Source organism: Poecile atricapillus, chromosome 6, assembly GCF_030490865.1.
Source record: "Poecile atricapillus isolate bPoeAtr1 chromosome 6, bPoeAtr1.hap1, whole genome shotgun sequence".
In the NCBI taxonomy this organism is placed as follows: Eukaryota; Metazoa; Chordata; class Aves; order Passeriformes; family Paridae; genus Poecile; species Poecile atricapillus.
This window is the reverse complement of record NC_081254.1, coordinates 4,530,565-4,553,352: the sequence shown is the minus strand read 5'-3', so window position 1 is coordinate 4,553,352 and position 22,788 is coordinate 4,530,565. Positions and strand designations below refer to the sequence as shown.

At 44.7% G+C, this 22,788-nt stretch overlaps 1 protein-coding gene across 2 annotated transcripts; it reads right to left on the bottom strand.

Moving 5' to 3' along the window:
• Nucleotides 1–2,370: 2,370 nt before the first annotated feature.
• LOC131580561 (hexokinase HKDC1-like) lies at nucleotides 2,371–21,155 on the bottom strand. Of its 2 annotated transcripts, XM_058841928.1 has the most exons (19): nucleotides 21,025–21,155; nucleotides 20,611–20,810; nucleotides 17,069–17,231; nucleotides 14,505–14,653; nucleotides 14,306–14,425; nucleotides 13,438–13,533; nucleotides 12,089–12,188; nucleotides 11,279–11,462; nucleotides 10,813–10,968; nucleotides 9,855–10,088; nucleotides 9,099–9,403; nucleotides 8,680–8,828; nucleotides 8,471–8,590; nucleotides 6,849–6,944; nucleotides 6,657–6,756; nucleotides 5,870–6,053; nucleotides 5,030–5,185; nucleotides 4,079–4,312; nucleotides 2,371–3,481 (listed from the first exon to the last, which is right to left on the bottom strand). In XM_058841928.1, exons 2-19 carry the CDS (start codon nucleotides 20,671–20,673, stop codon nucleotides 3,337–3,339), a joined length of 2,754 nt encoding a protein of 917 aa, XP_058697911.1. In that variant the 5' UTR covers nucleotides 20,674–20,810; nucleotides 21,025–21,155; the 3' UTR covers nucleotides 2,371–3,336. The 2 variants fall into 2 exon arrangements, with proteins under 2 accessions (XP_058697911.1, XP_058697912.1); XM_058841929.1 differs by lacking the exons at nucleotides 5,870–6,053; nucleotides 6,849–6,944; nucleotides 8,471–8,590; ... (10 more) ...; nucleotides 20,611–20,810; nucleotides 21,025–21,155.
• Between the last annotated feature and the right edge of the window lie 1,633 nt (nucleotides 21,156–22,788).

The following is a 22,788-nucleotide window of genomic DNA, read 5'->3' as shown; positions in this document are numbered from 1 at the left end:
GTCAGAGTCAAAGGGAATATGTCACCACTGAGCTGCTACTGCATTTTCTCTGGGTTATGAGGCAAGGGCCAGCACTGTCCAAATCTACAGCCACCAAAATGTGTCTCTAGCTGGCAAAACAACATATTTAGGATTATTTTTTTTTCCCCATGGATGAAAAGGTAACTGCAACCATCTACTGGGAATTCTTGAAAGGAACAAACCTTATTTCATTCTCTCAGTAATTTCTTCTGTCACACCTGTGATTTAAAGATCTTTCAACTTTCCAAGTTATGTGTGTGACCTAGATGTGAAAAAAAATGTTCACGTCTTCAAGCAGCATCGAAACAAAATTGATAAATTCAAGTGCTAAATGTATTAACTGGAGGGAAAGCAGGCAGAAATGAAGCATCACAAAGCCATCCAAGAAGCAGCAGAAAAGTAGAAAAATAAAAATCTAAGATGTGAAGCCAGAAGAATCCCATTTTATTTGGTATTGACTAACAATGTCATGTGATGAACTGCAGCACATACTGTTCAGCACAGGATATGCTGTGTTACATTTCTACTTTTATTGCGAGCTAGGGCTTTGAACTGAATCACCACATATGATGGTACAGATGGCAGAGAGGTGTTTTGCTGCACCAGTTTAATATCTGTACAAGGGGGACTGCAAGTTTGCACCAGACACTGAGTTTCCACATGTTGACATAATCAGGAACTTGATGCTGCATCATTACCCAGAGAATGTTCTGGTTTAGAGAAAGCCGAAGTGTCGCGTGTTTATTGCGAAACCACAAGTGAAGTTCGCATCCCTGGTAAAATCCCACAGTGGCCAATAATCCTGCCTTTCTTCAGGGCTGCCCAGCAAAGCTCTGCTCATTCCCTGAGCTGCCCTCCCAGCTCAGATGCCCTCTCCCTGCCCAGAAGATGTGGATCGGAGTCGCGTGGGAGCCAGAGCAAGGCAGCTGCCTGCAGGAAAGGAGGGACCACGCATGGCCTGGCCTTCAGGAACCTCAGCAAGAGCCACTGAGCACTTTGTGACCCACAGACTCACTGAAAAATATAACTGTACATGCAAAAAAATATTATTGTGTGGGCCTAATCTACCACAGGAGAAGGAATAACTGCAGCAGAGGTGTAAACTGACTTTGTGCGAGTATTTCATTTCCCAAAAAGACTGAAAAGAAAAACCAAAGCAAGATAGGATTTCTTTCTAAATGTGAGTGGTTTACTTTGTTTTGTCACTGATTTGCATTCCAGTTGTGCAGAACAGGCTTTAGAATAAAAGTACAAAAGGTGTTCTGCACCATACTCACGTGGCCATCCTGGGGCAAGTCTGCGTCACCTCGTTCCAGATGTACAGGGACATATTTCATTCACAGGTGCACTTTTGCAGATTCCGCTCCCCCAGAAAGCCCAAAACCACACACAGTACTAGATTTCAGGTGCCAAAATCCCATTTCTACCTTTAGGGCCTAAAACAGCCTAGAAGAGCTATTCTAGGCCCCACATAGACTCAATATCTGATTTTTTTTTTTTTTAAATCTACATCCAGCCCCTCCAAATTTAACCTGCTCATCACCAGCAACAAACTTCCATTCCAGATAACTGCCCTTACTACATAGGAAGGTTTGGTTTCTGCAGCTCTGTAGATTCTGAAACATAAAGCAGAAGTAAAATACTAAGTTTCTTGACAAAACGAGAAAAACATTAAATGTAATATGAGTTCATAGCTTGTCTTTTCACAACTGCTCGGTACAGTGAGCTCAGCACCATGAGGAATTCCTTCAGAAGTGAAAATTATTTGCAAGTATCTTCTACCCATCCAGTAACTCCAACACAGACATAGAGCTGTTGGCACATTTTGGCTTTTTCAAAAAACTACAAAACAGCAAAAGTCTGTACCTCCCAATTTTGCATTTGTGATTGCTAAATTTAAACCCAGCAGCGGCCTTGTTACAGATTATTACATAAACCAAACTCCTTATCCCCCTGCACCACAGTTACTTTTGACCTAACTAGGCTTAAAGCACATTTCTTGGCCCCACTTTCTGCTGTCAGCCCACAAGGAAACAAATACCCACAAAGAGAGGATTAAAAGAGATACAGGAATCCTTGAGAACAGGCAGGACACAGCTTTGCTGCTTCTTTGTACCATATTATTGTTTTGGATTGTTCTGGGTAAATCAGGTGAGGGACATTTGGTCACACAAGGCCAAAGCTCTGTCCACAAAGCACCTTTACAATCACTGAAGTGCTGCTGAGTACTCTTACAGAAAGGTTTAGGTTTAAAGATTTAGGTTTTAAAGAAAGCTCCCACTTGCCTGCATATTCCCACAACTCAGAAGATGCACTGGACAGAGAAGCAAATGCTCACAACAGCACAGATTTATTTACAAACAGACCACAAACAGGCAGAGCAGCAGGCAGCAGAAAATGAAAACCAAGGATAATGAACTCCTTTGCACGAAATGGAAACAATTCCCTCAGGAACGTGCAAGAGGATAACAGAGGGAAAGCAAAGAGGAGACTTTCAGAAATTCAGGTGGTTTTTTTCTTCCCTCTACACAGCTCTTTTGGTGGCCTGTTTGATACCCTCTATGTAGCCCTGACACAGACATTGCAGACTCTGTAGCTCCTTCTGCATTTTCTCTTTCCTTCAGTATCAAAAGAATCAGTCACAGTCAGAATCCATCCAGCACTGGTTTAGCTTCACATGACTCAGATGCACTGACATATTTTGCCATCAACTGATATTCTGTGGAATCACATTTTTTTCCTTTTCATCTATTAAACATGCCTCCTGTACTCAGGGAAGTATTACAACCAGTGCAGCAGTGGGGGAAGCATCACTGACCAAAGTGAATTCATTTATTTCAACCTGCAAATTTATTGTAAAACCTGTGAAGCACTGAACAAATATATCCACTAAATCAGAGGCAACATCAGGATCTCAATATTCTTTGAGCCAGGCCAAGACAAAACTAAGCACACAAATTCTAAGAAACTGATAAACTCAGCTGTGGTGCAGTAGCTTAATTAAGATGTAAAAAGACACATTTGGGTTGATTTTGTTTGTTTTGTTTTCACCCTCCCATGTGCACTGAGATGCACTGCAGGGAGTACAGAACTGAGTAGACTGTGGTATGGCAAGACATAATGCCAGAGGAGAGCAGAAACACCTAATCCAAGTTACCAAAGGGCAAAAATCCACAATCCTGGTTGGTGAAAACCAGCTGCTCCCCCAAAAAAGGTACCTGTGTACTGGTGTCTGGCAAAGCTATCTTGAATCACCACCCAGCAAATCCCTACTGCACACGCCTGGCAGTGCTGAAATTACTTGATCACTCATTTCTACTTCTGTCCAACATTGTGCAATCTTTTTGCAACTGCAGTGATGAGGGCAGCTCCCTTCCCACTGCCATCTTCAGAAAGCATGAAAGTCACATCACACTGAGGTGCCAGTTCCTTCACTGTTTCACGCAGGACCCTAGAAAAACTGAAAGGGAAGGGAGAGAAGAACAGAAGAACATTTTAGCAGCTGCTTTCTGATCTGAGATCTTCATATTCCCCTATAAGCAAGGAGCCATAACCTCAGCCATTGCTTTCTTTTGCTTTTTCTCCTATTCATGAAACATACAAACCTCTGTACACAATCAGATTCTCATTTTTATTTCTCCACCTGAATTTTGCTCAGCATGATGCCACACACTGCCCACACCTTCAGAGATCATGGAGGTTCTCTTCCCCCAGCTCAAAAGCTAATGCACCTATTTCTATAGGCCTTGCTTACAGAATACTGACCCAAAAAACTCAAGACAGCTTTCCATCTGGGAGACTTAGATATTGTGGAAATCTGCCAAAACATCTGGAAAATAAGTATGAGGTTCACCCAACATCCCAGAGAAAAGAGCCTTCCCAGTGGTAACTGGACTTTACAGTTAGGAAAGGAAAATGACAAAATGCAGGGGAATGTGTTAGATCCTTACCCCCTCTCAGGTTTCTAATCATCTCAGCAGAAAGCTGGTACAGCTTGTTAAGCTTTCAGAGTGAAAACGAGCAGACAGCAAAGGGAAAGTGGTACCAAGGTACTCACTGTGGATGGAGCTTGTACAGAGTCCCATCTACTCCAACAGTGATTTGCAAGCGCTCCACGCCTCGGTTCTCCCTCTTCTTCTCCACAATAGCAGCCAGCCCTGCCCCACAGAGCCGGGCAGCTCTTCTTGACACAACTCCACACACCTCCTTGACAATGATGCTGTCGTCACAGGTGCTGTCCAGGCCGAGCTGCTGCAGGATGCGCCGCACTTGCAGGAGGGCGAGCCGGTCACTGCGCACGGGGAAGCACACGGGGCAGAGAGGTGTTAGGGAAAGCTCCAGCAGCTCCAAATTCAAAAGTGTGATGCAAAGGAAATGGGGCCACTTCAGCTCTAACACTCTCCAGGTATTTTAAGGCAGATTTCTGTCTGAATTCAGATTGAAAAACTGCTCCTGCCATGCCCTTTGCCACGTTAGGCTGCGTGTCCAGCAGGCACGAACAGCAGTCATTCATCTGACTGCCAAAGTCATGAGGGAGCAGGACCAGGTCAGCCACCTGACTGCTACCTTAGAGCTCAAGGCTGAGACACTCCTTTCAAGGCTTCCCACAGCAGAAAGAGTTTCAGACAGCCTAGAGACCATTGCAATCATGCACAGATATATAGGTAAGCACATATTCATGTATCACTGACTTTTTGCTTTCTTAAATAAGTATTGTTTTAAGTCCCACAGAAACACATAGCTTGATGGCTAAGGCATCCAAGATAACCCAACTGTGTGGACAGGAAATGATAATTTATATAATTACAAAAATAATTCTGTAACTCCCCGAGTTTCTCATTTTTAACTTTTATTCTGAAGGCGGGGATGCACAAAGGAGAAAACTATAACTGAATTATATTAATTATATATAATTGAAGGAAAGGGCTCCACACACTTGCAAAAGACTGTTTTCTAGGTGTCCCAGAAGACTTTAAGGATTTAAACCATGTAAATCAAACAACTTTACCTCTCAATCTGAGACAGGAATTTTGTTTCAAATATGCCTCTTTTCCTGAGTGATTCTGAAATGTGTCCTCTGAACAGCAGGCCTTGTTTGGTTAAGTCAATCAAAATTTGCCTTACTATTTCACCTAGGTACATTCCACTGGTCATTTTTTCATACCTGTTGAGTCAAAAGAGGAATAAAAATGTACATTTAAAGAGATGGTTCTGTCTAGCATGAGTAGTATGTACATGCCCTGTGAACTCCAAAAAACACAGTCCAAGCTTGCAGAGCAGTAGCCATTAAATTCCATTTTTCAATCATCAAAAATCTCTTGCAGTGACTTCAAGGGCAAACATTAATTACCATATATTTACCTATGCCAAATGGTAACAGAAGTAGAAAAAAAACCCTTGTAATATTAAGCAGAATACAGCATTAAAGCTAGAGTCCACACTGAAGTGAAACTCCTCCCTGTCCCCACATGCATTCACCAGTGAGTCACACCTAATCAATACTGTCTTTGTCCAACAAAGAACAGTTCAGCTCATGATCTTGTTTAAGATGTATTTTGCCTTTGAAAAGTCACCCTCAGAGAAGGAACAAAGCATGGCCTAGACTTTGCAGGGAGATCTTTAAAAGCTGCACTGTTTGGTAACACTTTTTCTTTTGTGGGTTGGTTTTGTTGTAGGGTTGTTTTTTGGGGTTTTTTTGCTATCTAGGTTACTTATCAAGCAACAAAAGAAATGCAATATCAAATTTTCCTTTCTGATTATTCATTCATTAAGCACATTCTAAAAAGCAGCCAGTGTCTCTCAAAGACTGACTTCAGCAGGCTCTTGGCATCAGGACCATCACGTTTACCTCTGTTTCCCTGGGTTTAGTGAGCCTTCATCTACTTCTCTATCATATTTTGTCCTGATGTGGTCAATGCAGCCATTGTCACCAAATGCTCCCCATTCTGTATTAATACACATCTTTCCTTCATTCCCTTCCACTATTTCTATGTTTTTCATGTCCTCCATGTAGCAAACATTGCTGCCTGTTCCTAGAAGGAAAGAAATGACAAGACTTCAGCTGGAAAAGTTAAGCAGCACCAGAAAATTATGGAAGATGATTGCAGTGTTCATCTCAACGTTCTCTTTGCCATATCTCAAATTTCAAGGTCCCTTCCAACACAGGCCATTCTATGATTCTATGCTTAGATATATTTCTGGATCAAAACTTGGAGGAACCTATTGGGGGAATCATCTAAAAAGCCCAACAAGAATTCATTCAGATTTTTAAAAATATTTTCTTGTTCCATGGTCTATGACCTGGCTACACAGTAACTTGTCAAAACAAGAATTCATGCTCTATCTGCTTGTATTCTTTTACCCTGCATACACTTGTCAGACACCATCAGAGAGATGATCAGAAGTCCAAGAGATTCACAAACTTATGTGTCACAGATGTCATTAAGTCTCCTGCTGAATACCACACAAATCTGCCAAGAACCCCAAGAAACTAATAACATAGCATATATCAAATAATAGCATATATCAAACTATATAATACAGCATATATCAAACTCAAATAAAATTACAGATCCCAAAGCCCAGCTCTGCACAGGTGCTTCCTTCTCACGGTGGTCACTGGAGCATCACTGTACCTGCAATAAGGCCAATCTCACAGTTTGGATCCTCATATCCACAAGTCATCATGGTCCCAACAGTGTCATTCACCACCGCTACAATGTCCAGGTCAAACTCCTAAAACACAAGTCACGCTCACTAGTGGAATGCCAGAGGAAGAGGGAGGGTGCATTAAATACACCAAAAAGAAGCAGAAAAAAATAGCTCACATTTCTTCTTCTGATGGCCTCTCTTAGCATATCAACAACATCTTCCCCCTCACAGTCTGTTGCCTTGAATCCTTTTGTCCATCCCACAAGTGTTCCCTGAAACAGAAGAGAAAGAAAGTCATAAGTGAAGACAAAGAGCAGGCTGTACATTGCAAGCATCAGCTTTTTCTTGCCTCCCACCCCAATGCTTTTTTTTTTTTTCTTTTTTTGTTTTCAAATAACATGTTTCCCTGGACAGGTTACTTTGGATCTCTAGTGCAGGCTGTGTGCACGTTTATCAACTGCTGAAGGTAGTGGCTCCAAGTTTATTCCAGTCAGGTTCCAGTCAGTACCTTCTAAATCTCATTTGGGAAACCTCATCTCACCTCTTGTGCACACAGCCACCTTTTATTACCTGTGAGGGAATGACTGCAAAAAATACTTAAATGCCATAGATCATGAAACACCCATCAAACATTAATGAACATTTGTTAATTGTTGGATTGTTTACTGAAGGACATTTGGGATGATCCCACAACTCCAAGCAGCACTGATTTGTTTCTTTTCAGACAATGACCTGGCCTGACAGAAGTTGATTTCCAGGTTATCTGAAGTAATTAGCTTTACACTTCCTAAGTGGCTCTGGACTGTCTGTCCAAATAAGAAGAAAATAAAAAAAAAAATAAAAATAGAAGACAACTGGGAGAAAAAGCTAATATTACGAAACACCCTCAAGTTCTAGCAACAGTAAAATACCAAACACACAGAGCAACATATTATGGGACCCTGACAGAGATGTGTCTCACTCAGTTTGCCACCAATGATGTGGAATTTGCTTCTTAATCGTTTGTCAAGACCTAAATGCTATGCTGTGGGTGCAGAAGGCATATGAATTCATGTCTCCACAAAAGGCCAAGTCCTGTTGGTATACTCTCAACTGTGAGCTGAAAATTGGGACAGAGCAGACTAGTTTCCAGGCTTAGAGGTTATTGTGAACCCCACCAGGACATAAAAACATTCAATAAAATAGCAGTCTCTCATTTCCCCAATATCCTACATATTTGACTAGAGCTAAGCAGCACAACATCCCCTGCCCCTCTTGGAAATTCATAAGAATAATCTTTCCTTACAAAAGATCTGAAGAGATGAAAGATATGATATCTGTCAAAAAGCCAACTCTTCCAAGCTGAACAAGTAAGTTCAGGTCTGTCCACTGACACTCAACAAAAAGAAGCTAATGCAGTGCAGAAGTTACACAGTCAGAGCTGTGTAGCACACCTTGGAAAACAACCTGGGGTTGTAGCTGAGCAAGCAGGAGACATTTGTTATCTCATGCCATTGAAGAGTTAAGGATATTCCTGGGTTATTGAAAATAAGCACTTCATTTCGTTGTCGTGAGGGCTTAAATCTTTATAGAACAAAAGCAAGTCATGTCCACCACTTACCAGAGACAAGAAGTGAAAATTCTGCCTCCCAAAGGCAGGTGGCTAACACAGGAGGATAACTTTCTCATGAAACACAACTAATTTGCAAAGAAAAGTAATAAATCCTCCAAACCAGCAAGTCACCCTTGCCCAAAATGATGTCATTTACCAAGCAGATGCAGAGCTGCCATCTGACCCTTTCTGTGCTGCAGTTCCTACCTTGTCAATGCTGGCTTGCCTGCAGGGGAAGGAGAAGGTGAAGCCCAGAGGAAGCCGAGCACCTTTAATCCCCATGTACTCCAGAAAGTCTGCTATGCACTGGACAATATGGTCAAAGAGCTGGAAGGAAAGAAGAAGCATATAAATCTCACAAATAATCCCATACAACGGGCCTTGGCTGGATCAGTTAAACATTCATTTAAGATTACCTCTTCTCCTGTCCCTTGCATGATCTCCAAAGGAATGGCAAAGATTTTGTTATACATTTGCACTGATCTTCTTCTTCCACTTTTGATTTTGACCAGCAGAACCCTGAAATTTGTGCCACCAAGATCAAGGGCGAGGAACTTTCCTTTCTCTGAAGGAGAAGAAAGGTATTTCATTTTGGTGCTTCAGAATGACATGCTGATGGTAGCACAGTGTTCCCTGTGGCATTTATCCCATCAAGTCTACTATCACGGGGCTGGAGATAACAGATAACATAGCAGGAAGCACCGGTTTGACAACATAAATCCTCCTGGCATGTGCATTAATTAGCATTCATTAATTAGCATATTCCCTCCCCCCCCTCCAAAACAGACAAGCAGCTTCCCTGAACCGCCTCCAGGTGAGCAGGAACTGACTTCACCTGTTCCATCTGGCGTCCCACACACGTACGTGGGCAGCATCTTCACCGTGGCGTCGGCCTGCGTCTCCCTCTTCAGCCCGTATTCCAGCTCAGCCCTCATTTTGTCCTTCACCTCCCGGAGGATGGCCAGGGGCAGCAGGAAGGGTGCCAGCGTGGCGTCGATGCGGCGGCGCTGGGTGGCCAGCCTGCGCGCCACCGCCGTGACCATGGCGGCCCCGCGGCCGCTGCCGCTCTCCGACAGCAGGAACCGCACGTCGCACGTGGGCACCAGCCTCCTCACCACCTTGTGCAGGCGTTTGGCGTATCTAGCAGGGACAGAGAGGCTCTTTAGGCTCTCACAGGCCTTTGGGGCATGGTTTGCTTCATCTCCCTCTGCAATCAGACCTCCAGCCAGTTTGGGAGAATAGCTGGAGAAAGTTTCCGGTTTAGGAAAGCATGGGTTCAAAATCACGGAGGTAGTGAAGGGAGAAAGACAGAAAGGAAAAAACCCACAGTGAACTGCAAGTGTCCTAGAGGCCCAGGAGAAATCAACTGAATTTCCTCTGACACCATTATTCCAGGTGTCATGTTTTACCAACTCCACTCCAAATTCTAAAGCTGCTGGGACAGCTTTGCAATAACTAATCCAGTTAGATCTCACCCCAAAGCTGAAACAAAACCAGCAGTTCTCTGCAAAGCCACACACACATGGAGATGGAGGCTCTTAGCAACAACAACATATGGCCAGCAATTCCCAAATCCTCTTTAGTTACTCACTTGGGGTGGGTTTTATAGAGTCCCCCATCAATCCCGACAGTGGTTCGCATCCTCAGCAGCTTTTTATTCTCCCTGAGCCGGGTCAGGATGGCTGCCAAGGCGGCGGCACAGAGGTTGGCCGAGCGGAAGGAAACGATGGTGCAGACGTGCTGAACAGCAACACAGTCCTCCTCAGAGGGAAACAGGTTCAGCTCCGTAAGGATCTCTTTTGTGTTGCTCAGACCTTCCTTGTACCTAACCCCAAAACGAAAGAGTACGTCACCAAATGCAAAAACATATAAACCAATGTCTTGGCTCAGAAAGAAATGAGAGGAGACCACGACACAGCCCATCAGACAGCGTCATAATTGGTTCCCATACAACCAGTAATGTGTTTATCACAGCGTTCCCAAAAGTACCCAGGGGAGAGAGGCTGCTTCCTGGGGTTCAGCATCTGTTGAGACCACTCAGTTAGTCAAGAAGATAAGGGATAAAACAGTCTACAGAAGGAGAGCACAAGAATAGATATACAGCTTCACTCAATACAACAAAGAAAATAATTCCTGGAGTGACCATGAGGAGCAGGATTCCTCTTTAAGACACCAGAATCCAAGTTTTCTTTTTCAATCTGTACTACAGCTCCACAGCCCCAGTATTCCCACATCAGAGAGGCTGAAAACTGCAGCAATCATCCCACACACTCAGCTCTCCAGAGAGGTTATTTAAACAACCTGCATCTGGGATGCTTACCAATATACTCACTATTGTGCAACTAACTGCTTGCTAAAACTATCTTACACCAACTCCTGCTTACAGAAAGGTCAACTTTTCTCCTAGGCAAAAGCAAAATCGACCTGAACAGTTCAGGATTGTTCCCAGCACTCACAGATTTTAACTACACTTTCATTATCACTGCTGTGCTTGTAAAAGACTAAATTTGAGAGTGGCTACTCTCAAAGCGCGTATTACAAGTTCTTACTTTTCCATTGCAGACACGTGTTTCATTTCAATCTTGCCCTTAGTAAGCAGAGCTGTTGACACTTTCCCATTGAAGAGCAGACCTTGCTTTGTCATTTTTAGGAGAATGAGTCTTACAAGTTCCCCCAAATACAGGCTGCTGATCATCTTCTCAAACCTGGAATGGAGCACAGGAAGGATTTCAGGTGTTCATCAGCTCTTCTCTTCAGCCCTCCACAGCACCATACCAGAGAAACCTCCTGGTTTTAACAACACATGAGCAACTGGAGCAGCAATCCCTTGGCCTGAAGCAGGGAGGTGTGAAAAGTACTGACCCTTCCCAGAAGGGAAAGATCTGGATTAGACAGAACCAGCATCAAATCACCTCAGGTTCACTTAAGACAATTCCTGTTCCAAAGGGGCTCTTGGCAAACACTGGAAAAGCACTTTGAGAACTCGGACTGCAAGTCACTCAGGGAATCACTTACAATTGTTTTCCAGGATTGAGAGATCCCAGATCCAGCTCCCGATCAAACTCTGTGCGGAGATCATCCAAAGCACCGTCATCTCCAAAGGCCCCCCACTCCGTGTTAATGCACATCCTCCCTTCATCCCCTTCCACCAGGCTGATGTGCCTCATCTCCTCCATGTAGCAGGCATTGGTGCCAGTCCCTGTGGGTATTGGATAAACTGCTGTTTGTTCCATGTGTGCTTTTTAAGTCCACATGTTTGGGAATAAATCAGTACATTGTCTTTGGAAGAAAATACAAACACGTGACCCTGTGGCACAGGATGCTGGTGTAGGCCACCTGCACCTGTGAAATCATCATTTCACAGTGGAAGGAAAAAAAAAACCAACCTGAAATTATTCTAAGGCTTGACTTGTTTAAATACATGTTTTCTTTTTCAAATGTACTTCTGTGTGCCTAATAAAAGGCATCACAGTGCACGAAATGGAGAAACTGTGGAAAGCATAGCTGGTACTAACTACCAGACGTGAGGGGAATTCAGCTTTCTCTGGACAGACACAGTAATTTTCTATACAGTCAGCAGAAAAGTTTAGTATGCTGGTCACAACTGAGCCCAGACAAAATGGGGACTGTGGTATTTAACAGCAATGTGATCAGCATAAAAACAGCTGCTTTACAGGAGGCAGCCAGGCTTGAAAATCCAACCATTGTTTTTTCCATTTGCTTTCTGCTCTTTTCCTGTATTGTGAAACTCCCTCCTACTTCAGATTTGTAGTAATTCAACAAACAAGAGGGAAAAAACCCTTCATGGTGAACAGAAAAAATTACCAATTATGAGTCCAACTTCACAGCGCTGGTCATCATATCCACAAGTCATCATGGTTCCCACCGTGTCATTGACCAGCGCCAAAACATCAACATCTATGTCCTAATAGCATAAAGATGAGTGATTAACAGGGAAAAAAAAAAGTTCAGAAAGCCTCCTGTGTGATAAAGCACCACCATACAGACATACTCCTTGGGCTGCACTTTGAAGGCTTCATTCAGGAAAACTCCTCGGTTGGAAGACGCTAATTCCTTTTACAACATTCTTCCCACAACCCTGTAAGGTTACAAATATCTCTGAATTCTCAAGGGTTTCACCAGCCTCTTTGCTTGAAGGATTTGTTTTTCCCCAACCCCACCTCATCTGCCAGAAAAGTGGCATGTTATTGGTGTGAATGTTGTGATACTGTGCTTACGGGCTGTGTGAAAGGATAACATCCCACCACCTGAGCAGATCCCACCAAATGGGACAGGAAACACACAAAATGCAGCTACAGCTGTGCAGCAATACCACACTCAAGTGAAAAGCCCTTCCATCAAGGCTGTGTGGTTTTCCTTTCACATTTATCAAAGGATTGTTGCAACTCAGATGCCAACACCAGGAGGAGGCCACACTTCACCCAGGAAGCCTCAGATCCTTTGTTACTAATAACTACAAGACTGATGCAGAAAAAGAAGTGAACCAAAATTAAGGCTGGATTTTTACCACGAGAGAAAACAGAATTTCCTCTTTCCTACAAAGTCATCAAGATATGGAAAGATGCTTTGTATTTCTTAGCTGGTGTTATCAATAGCATCAAACATGAAAAGCCAGGCTTTCCAAAATAATAAAACACAGTGTTATTCAAAGGTTAGATGCTAGTTCAAGGCCAGATTTAATCATGTCTTACTGCTGACCTTAAAAATTGTAATCAATGGCTCCATCCTACAGACTGGACAGGCTAGCCCTGGTAGAGGTAAGTGTGCCAATCTGAGATGACAGTTTCCCCCTACCAACCTCCATCCCACAAGCCAGGCTGTGAAACACAGAGTGTGAAATTACTGAGTGTTTTATATCTCACCCAGTAGTTTCACAAGAGATTCCCTTGGGCTGAGACAGTGGGGTGGGTGAGCTGTCACAGCCAGCCTGGGTTATCAGCTGGCAGCTGCCCTTGCTGATACCGGGGCAGTCTGAGTTAGAGCTGCGAGAGAGATTCAGATCTACCACATGCACAGGCATGCTGGGCACTTGCTACTGACCATCCCTGGAGGATGTCTGACAACTCTCTAAAGAACCCCCACACCAAGAGCTGATTTCCCAGGAGGATGTTCTGAGGCCACTCAGGCTCAGCTCCTGCAGGTACAAAACTTGCCTTGTGTTTCTGGAGGGCCTTGCGCAGAGAGCTGACCACATCTGTATCCTGAACTCCTCGGACCCTGAAGTGCTTTGTCCACGCAAGAAGAACCCCCTGAAAAGTAACAGGACAGTGACCCAAAAGCACACAAAGCTTAGCACACAAACTACAACGCCAGTCAGGACTAAAGTGTGTGGAGAAGTCCACTATGTCTCTCTACACCATAAAACTGAGCCAAAACAGAGCAGAACATCTTACCTTGGGGTGCCTGTCAGTACCAACACAACCAAAAGGGTACAGTCATAAAGTCCCAGTTCTGTAAATGTTTCTCCATGTGCTTCATTTAAAGCACATGGGGATTTCCTATGCTGATCACAATCTACTAGCATAAAGCAAAAAGCACTTGCAGGACTGGAACCCAAAGCACAGAAATAAGAGAAGCTAAGATGAGCAAACACAAAATAATTGCAACCAGCCCTTCGTTTCCCCAAGGGGTGTCTCAAGCAGCTTAACCACAGGTATTTCCTATTCAGAATTAACTGTAAATAATAAAACCTGAGAGTGATTAAAAAAATAAAGATACTTCAAGACACAAAAGGACATGTCTGCTTCTAACAGTGTTAATACAGGAGCACATGGCTCCTGTGGAACTGGGTACTGATAAAGCAATAGAATAGCTTTAGCTTAAAGATCATGCTGCCTTGAGATGAGAAATGAATGGCTGAAGGGTAGTCTAGTTAAATGCCAAAAGTCACCCATGCCTTCTTTAGAGAGCTATGTAAACATGACCCCACATAAAAGCCACAGGGTAACACCCGCATTCAACAGCTTGTCCAGAATCTGCAAGGAGCTCAGCTTGACAAGAGCATTTCTTTATGCATCTTACCTCTTCCAACTTGGTCTGTTTGCATGGAAAAGAAAATGTAAAGCCAAGAGGTAACTTCTTATGCTTCAGGTTTTTGGTCTCCATGAAGTCTGACAGACAGTCAGCAACGTACTCAAAGAGCTGCACAAAAGGAGAGCACATTTGGGCTGTGTCCCGCAGGCGGGTGTGCCAGCACAGCAGCAGCACAGCAGTGCCCTACCTCGGCTCCGTTGCCTTGTGTCACCTCCTTGGGTGTGGGGTAAAACTTGCTCTCCAGCTGGCTGCTCTGCTTCCCATCATCAAACACCTTCACCTGGTGGGCACGAAACTGGGAGCCACCCAGGTCGACAGCGAGGAAATCACCCTTCTCTGCAACACAAGCGGGCAACCATCACTGGGGATGGCCACAAAGAGTGGCTCAGGTGCCAGGCTGATGGCCACAGCCCAGGGCCCTCCCTCACCACAGCCACAGCCCCTCCTGCCCCATTATGCCCCATCCTTATCCCAAGGGCCTGGGAGCATCAGTAAGACTGAGTTGGAAATTTGAAGCGAGGCTATCAGGTCTCTCCTTTCTGCTTGCTAGGTAATAGCTAATTTAAGTTTTGTTTGGCAGTTTGGGCTTGCCTACCCTGCTCCTTCCACAGCAGTGTATTTTCAAGCTGCAGAAGGAGGAGCTTTTCAGCAAGAAATGCCCAAAGCAGCTGCAAAACCAACCAGAGCACACAGAGGCTGCAAAACTGTCACCTGAAATGTGTAACAATCAGAATGTGAGACCATTACCTGTATCCAGTAGAGGACGCAGGATTTGCAGGCATATGTTAACTCAGCTCTAGTGCAAAAGTCGAATTCCAAATGGGGCAAAGCTAATTTTCTACCCAAAATCAACCAGAACAACCCTTTTCAAATGTCTTTTGGTGTTTCTGTGGAAGTACCATTTTGTTTCACAGGCTTGCTCAGACACACATCTCCAGCAGCAAACCTCAGATGGAAGGACAGCTTGGCCTCACAGCTACAATAAAGCAATTGTTTATCCCATACACAGGAAAATGCCCTTCCCAAAAGGAAAACACAGTGGTATGTACCTAGCCTTGCATGATCTTTGTTCCACAGTCCAAACATGTGATTAAATTTTATTAAATCTGGTCCTGAAAGGTAAGGAAGCAGGAAATTCTACCTGTAATACCATGGTCAGCTATCAAAGGTGAGGAGGCAGACTGGGTTACTCAGTAAACTGTGACATTAGTCAGACCATTAATCCCTAAACAATGAAAAACTGAAGATGGCCTATATGAGTCATTTCAGGCAGCAACACTGAGGGCACTAAAATAATCTCAAAGTTAATTGCAATTGCAAATGGGGAATAACCATCCAGGTTTGAGCTGTTTAGACATCCTGGAAGTTTTAACTTGTCTGGAAGCAAAAAAACCAACAAGAATTTTTCAAGAGAGCAAATATAGAAAAATCTATGTGATACTTAGAGTAGGCAAGGTGTCAATAAGATACAGCCCAGCTTGATGCTGCAGCATGTCCTTGACACATTGGAAAGGCCACACACAAAGGCCAGGAGAGCACTGTCCAACCTTGGCCTTGAGGAATACCAACTCTTGCAACACTGATGACAATCTTCCTGCAATCTTCCAAGTCTCCTGGCCTCAGGGGCTCTGCTGCTGTTCCAGGACAGCAGCAGAGCCCATGAGACCTCAGGACCAGTGACTGTCACTGACATTGCAAGGGTTAAGAAAGTATTTCTTTCTCTTTGACAAAGTTAGCAGCAATGGAAGAGTGCCCCCTTCCATCCAGTCAGCTTGTGTATAATTTCTCTCAGACATGCCTCATTTCAAGGGACTTGTCTTCAAATGTCTTATTTATGCCATTGAAACTGTTATTCCTCATTTAACTGCAGGAAAAATACCTTCAGAAGGAATGAAGTCATGTGGAAATAAGATACAAAGCTACCATTTTGGTCTTCTGCACAGCTTGTTTACACCACTGTGTCTGACCTAAACCAGACACAAAATCCTACACAAATTAACTTGGTTAAACCTGGGAAAAAAGTAATTTTCTCTCAGGCTGCATTACCAGGAGCCAGCTGAGGACTGACTTTGTATGTGCATACCTCCCCAAACAAGACGGGCTTTTAGTTCCTATCTCACATCACATCCTCCCAGAGGACACTACTGCAATTTCTCCCTCTCTGTTCAAGTCTCAGCTGAAGAAGCAGAGCAGTTTCCTGGTAGATCCCATCCAGAAGCAGATTTTCCCAATGAGAAAGGCAAGGAAGGGCAGAAGGGATCACTTTTGGGGGAATTTGTAAAAGCAGTGCAGAGTTTGGGGATCACAGCTCTGAGCATGCTGTGTTGCTGTCAATTTGAGGGGTTTCACTGCAGCACCCTGCCCTCCCTGCAGCTCCAAGAAGGCCAGGCCACACATCCCACAGCCACAGCACACTGCACTGCAGGCTCTGGGCTGTAGAGGCTGCCCTTGCCATGTCCAGCCACAGCTCCTACAGCAGGGCCTGCACTCAGATGGGAAGAGGCTGTTCCTGAGCACCAAGTCCTTTCCTCAAACAGGCAGCACTGGGTCAAAATCCACCGGGTGCAAGGGAAAAAAACCCACTCTGCCAGCATTCCCCCAGGCTCAATACACACACACGTGCCTTCTCAATGAGACAGGCAGTAACCCAGAGGCACTGGCTGTCGTGTGTCTCTGCTGGGCTCTCCTGGAGTCCTGGCAGCAGCTCATGCTGCTGAAGCAGCAGTGCTGTGCTGGAGCAGGGGGACTCACCTGAGCCATCGGGCAGCGAGCGCACGAACGACGGCAGCATTTTCACGGTGGCCGTGGGGTTTGTGTCTCTGCCCAGGCCCTTCACCATCTCAGCCTGGAATCGAGCCATCACATCCAGCAAGACATCGTCAGAGAGGCGCAGGTGGTACAGGTACCTGTCAACCTGCAAAGGTGGAAGGTGTTACTCAAAGGCATGCAGGCTCCTTGGTGCTCTGCAGCTCTGGATTGTTTCATTTCCAACCTCAGCACCCAAGATCTCGTGGCTGGCAGTGCAAGCAAGCTCCAAGTCATCATCAGGACAGTCGCTCTTCTAAAAAAAACTTTGTTTTGAAAATGTTTAACATGGCCTTGGTGAATTGCTGCCCAAAAGTTTGCCATCTTTTCTGATGGCTCAGTAACCTGACAATCTATGGAAGCTCATGAGATTTGCTTGAGGCCCTGACAAGTTGTTTTCACACCACACTCTCCTGCTAGAGATGTAATGACCTAGAACTGCAAAGTATCTCAATCTGGTGAGAATTTGACCTCTCTGAGGCAGGTCCAGAAAATGCCATCAGTACCCAAGCGTGTCAGCCACAACCCAAAAACATCTATTCAGCTACTGCTTCACTCCACAGACAATTAACTTTGTTGGCATGCCAGGCTGGAACTCAAAGCCTTTTTTCTCACTCCAGCTCTGCTCTCCATTCTCTTGTGATTCTAGGATTACATCTAAAACACATTTTTGGGTGCAATCAGTACCCTTTGTTAAAGGTCTGTAACTCACAGAATACATCAAAATAGAAGCCAGTTGAATATAAAAGAATTCAAAAGTAGCTATGAAGCAGCTCATTCAGATAAACTGGCAGAGAAGCTAATCAGTGGTTATGAACAGCTTCATCATGGCAAAGTGAAAGGTTTTTTTCCTTAAGGACCATGGGACTGACAGGTACCTGTGCAGGGCTGTAAGTAGCGTGGTCTAGAAACTACATAGCTGGATACAACAAAAGATTAACACAGGAAAAAAAGGGCATCTGTCAACATCCAGAAGCTTTTCCACTGGGCAGACTTAACATGATCCAGGCATAATAACTGTGTGCTCCAAATAGCTGGATGTCCCCTGAAGGGTAATTTGTTTTCACATCCCACTCCCCAGTACATGAGACCAGAGGAGGTGGGCAGGGGAGAGAGGTGGACAGCTGCCAGGGCTTTGCTGCTGCAGACACTCAGCTCTTGCACCATGGGCTACGTTGTTATGGTGATTTATCAATCCAGGCCATTTCATCACTCCCATTTACACAGGGATGTCAGGAGGGTTGGAAGGACACAGACCAAGTCTCATCAGCAATATGGCAGGATTTAAAAGGTTGCATTGTTTAAACAGAGGGCAATGCAGGTTGTAGATAAATTGGTCTTTGCCGCAATTGGGATTTGCCACCTGTTTTAATGAGGCACAAACTAATTACCTATTCACAGTCCCATTTTAAACTGATGGTCAGCAGTGACCCACCTGAAAGGGCCAGGATCCTTAAAGTCACTCCAGCCCTCACTGAACACACACAGAGGAGAAAGTGTTAAACTACAACTGTCCTAGAGCAGCAGCTGCCTTTGGATACAGCTGTGCCTTGAAAAGGCCATTATTCAGATTTGTCTTTGTAGCCCTTGTTTGCGCAAGCATTTGATTTCCTCCAAGGATTTTTTGAGGCCTCACCACTGTGTGGGATCCCTCATCTTAGCCTGTGCACCTGTACTGATTTTTTGAAGCAAATACTGTGACTGGAGACATACAGCACTCATGCACTCTGACACAGACCCAAACAGCCTTGTGACAGAAATCCTGGGGGGGGAAAAAACCCCTCAAGAGTAATAAAAATTACTGTGTCTGCTTGCAGAGAACATGCACTAGCTCCCTGCTGCCCACAGACATTGCATTCCCCACCCTGTTTACCCACTACAGGAGCAGACAGTCTCTCCAAGGAGCTAGATAAGGCAGAGCCCAGGAAAGCCTGCTGGTTCTCCAGCCTGATTTACAACCAGAGCAAGGCCCTGCTCTCATAACCATTTACAGCACAGGAATGGCCAGGCTGTGCTAAACCAGTGCCTTGCCTCATTTATGGAAATGGCAGTGTTTTCACAGCAGGCAGGCTCTTGGTTTTGCCACCACAGAGTAAATAAGCCTAGGGAGGGAGAGGTGGGAAGGTATTTCTTCTTTCCAATAAGGGAGAAATCAGTTCTGTTCTGTACAGTCTGCCCTAGGCTACTTGAAAGAGAAGTCTGAGTAGCATGTGGTTTCTTGCCTTCAGGAAGGGCTAGTTTGTACCTTGCAGAAAGACTTTGATTTTTTAAATGGGTTTGCCAGAATTCCTCTGCTCCCTCATCTCCACTGTCCTCACTCAACTGCAAGCTGGATGTTCTTCTGCAAAGCCCACTACATCCAAGCACTGCTCCACAAGGTCTTTTTCTTAGTAAAAAGAAAGAAGAAATAGTACTGTCTAGTAAGAGATGAGCTCCTCACAGAGGGAAAGCACAGTGAGGCTTTTTTCTGATCACATTAAATCCTAGGGATAAAAGGGAATGACTGAGTCAGAAACACCTGATTGCCAAGATACCAGTACCTCTCTTGGAATGCCTCTCTTCACAACAGAATTAAGGGAAGAAGTCTTCCTTGGAACAAGCCACTCCACTCTGTTTTGGGCAGAGAGAGGAGAACCCAGAGTGGCTCACTTTGCTGATGAGCTCAGTGATGTAAGCAGATCTATGCACCAGGACCTTGGATCTCCCACTATGCATCCACAGACAGCCCCACCTCCTGCTGGCAGCACTCAGTGAAGACATCAGGAATACAGAGGGGCCCACAGGGGACATGTCCACAAACCAGAGGACCTCTGATCAATGAAGCTTACAGACCTCACATGGTCTTATGATGGACATAAGTCCAAAAACCCATTTCAGCATGGCCATGAAAGTAGATTAGGCAGATCATTCCCAGTACTGATAGTTTCAGATCTGAGCCATCTCGAGCTTTTCCAACTGTAATTAAAGGTCACACCTATAAACATCAGAGTGATTAGCCAGTTTTGGATAACCAGAGAGGAGGCTCAGGAACCCCAACACCAGCTGGAAATCTCACACAAATCTCAGCAGACCCAGACCAAAGACCACAGGTGTTTTCCCTGTCCCTGCTACATGACTGACTCCTGATTCCTACTCAGATTGAGAAATCCCATAATTCACACTACACCTGCAAAGCAACTCAGCAAGAGTCATCCTTTCTGTCCTCTGGGCTCTACCACACCATGCCAGATAAAGCTTAAGCACTTTCCCTTACTGAAGAGAATTTGCTCCATTACTGGGAGAGCACTTATAACTGTGCAGGGAAAACCACTAATCAGACCTATTTTCACACTCATCAGGTGGTTTAAGGTCTAAATACCTCCTACCCCATCTGGCTGAATGGTTTTAGTGGCTAATGCCATTACGTGGTCTGTGTTAGGTACTGCAGACCCCTCCGTATCTGGGTAACATAGCACTTAAAATAGCAATCAGCTGATGCTGCATCTTACCTTTTTTATTTGATCCTCTTTTAGCTTTGTGAAATGGAAAGCTAACAAGTGGACAGCAAACATTTTCTTGAAGCAGATGGATGAGTCAGTAGTGACAGAGCTGCTGTGAATAACTCCAAAGCGACAGACCTTTATTCACAAAGCTGGAGCTAGAGAAACTTCAGCAGAGGCATTTCCCCCAGTGTAGAATAGTGGAGTTCCTGGGAAATTGAGTCCAGAAATAAATCCATCCAGTGTGATCGGGTCAGTGATTAAACTTCTGCCTCTTTGTATCACACCCCCCCACCAACATCAACCCAAAGTCCCTCCCTCCCCAGCTACACACTTCATTGTGCCAGAGCAGGCACCTGGAGAGCTGCCAAGCTGAAGGGGAGAAAAATCGATTTTGTTACTGCCCCACTTGGGAATTGTTACCACTTCTCAATGCAGTTGCTACGCAGCCTGCCCCGCTTCATTCCAGGGGCTGACAGGCTCCCACCACTGCTGCGTGCAGCCGAGTGCTGCAGGGAATCTGCAAAGTTAAATGGTTTTAGGAGACTTCTTCCCTCTGCTCAGCGCTCCCACTTGTGAGACAAGCTCTTCTGCATGAATTAGCTTCACTCTAGTTCTGCACATACACCCTTATCTGCAGCTTTGTACCAATTAAGCTTCAGCTGTGTAAAAGAGCAGAGACGCACAGACCCCTGCCCCCAGCTGGAACGCCTCTTGCGCAATTCTCAGCAGAGAGGTTTTGAACTGATTCTTCTCCCTTCACCCAAAGCTTCAGGCCAGTGAAGATCCTCAGTACTGCAAAACCTGGGGAGAGGACAGATTTACCTGGCAGGCAGCAGTGTGGGTTATCAGACTGCCCCACTGGAAGAATGCCTTTAATTGGCAGCACAGAGCACCTACAGCAAGAGCAGCTTCTTTACACCATCAGATTTCGACACAGCCTTGAACCATCACTCTCAAATTCATTCTGAACACACAAGTGGATTTTGTCACTGTATCAAATGATATGGACTATGGAAACATCATCCAAAGAAAGCTGGGTGAAATGCTGACACAAAGGAGAGGGGGAAGAAAACCCAAGAAGGCATTCTCATGGGGTAATTAGAGGCTCACTCTCAAACTACACCTGCATACAGTGTGTTTACACCCTGTTCAGCTGAACTGACCACAGGTACTGCAGACAATTGTCATCCTGAATTCTGCAGAACAAGGTAACAATTAAAAATTATTTTGACAGATTATCAAAACAGCAGGGTGAGAAGGGGGAGGAGAGTGCCAAATAATGTGAGGAAACACAAAGAACTGCTGAGTGGTAGAAAATTGTCTAGAGATACAGAGGGATCCAGAGGCAGCTAGCCAGTAGAAAGGATGTCTGGCTACATCAGTTCATAGCCTAGAGTGGACCCAACAATCTCATGCTATTATAAAAAGGAAAAAGTACAACTGATCATGGTGGGCTGTATATACAGTATATACAATATAGTCCACAGGCACACAAACCAACACTCAACTCCATACTCGGCACCAATCTTGGAAAGAGGACTCTTCTCCAAGGCACATCAAGAAGGCAGGAATCAGAAGGAGTTAGCTCTCCTGAACATCAGGAGCAGTCACAGGTCACATATTTTCAGCTTCTGATCATGCAGAAAGACTGAAAGAGCTGAGGGAGGGGAACTCCCTCTGAAGAGACAAATCACACAGAACCTCTGCTAGGAAAGGTCTTTTTCTTTTTTTCTCCTCCTGCCTTGCATCAGGGATGAGCTCTGGACACGGAGATCCTGCCAGCTCTATTTATTTTCCATTATTCTAGAACAAGAGTAAAGCAGACAGTGGCTGAGCAGTCCATAAATAGGGCTTGTTCTAAAATTAGGCCTTTGATCTTCGAGAGAAAAGAGAGAAAAGAACGAAGAAAATAAGCCACACTACCAGCCAGAAAGCACGGTTCACTTCTCCCCTATTCATCTTTTAATAACTGCTGGCTCGTTAAGTCAGACACTGACTCCCAAAGGGACTGTCTCTCTCCTCATTGTTTACCCATGCCATCCGAGTCACAACCCCTCTGGCCAGCAAAATTGAAAACATCACCTTTCAAGCTCCATCCCACTTTGATCCAGAGCTCATTGTGTCTGTAATACAGTAGATTTATTTTTCATTCTCTCTTTTCTTTCTTTCTCTGACGGACACCAC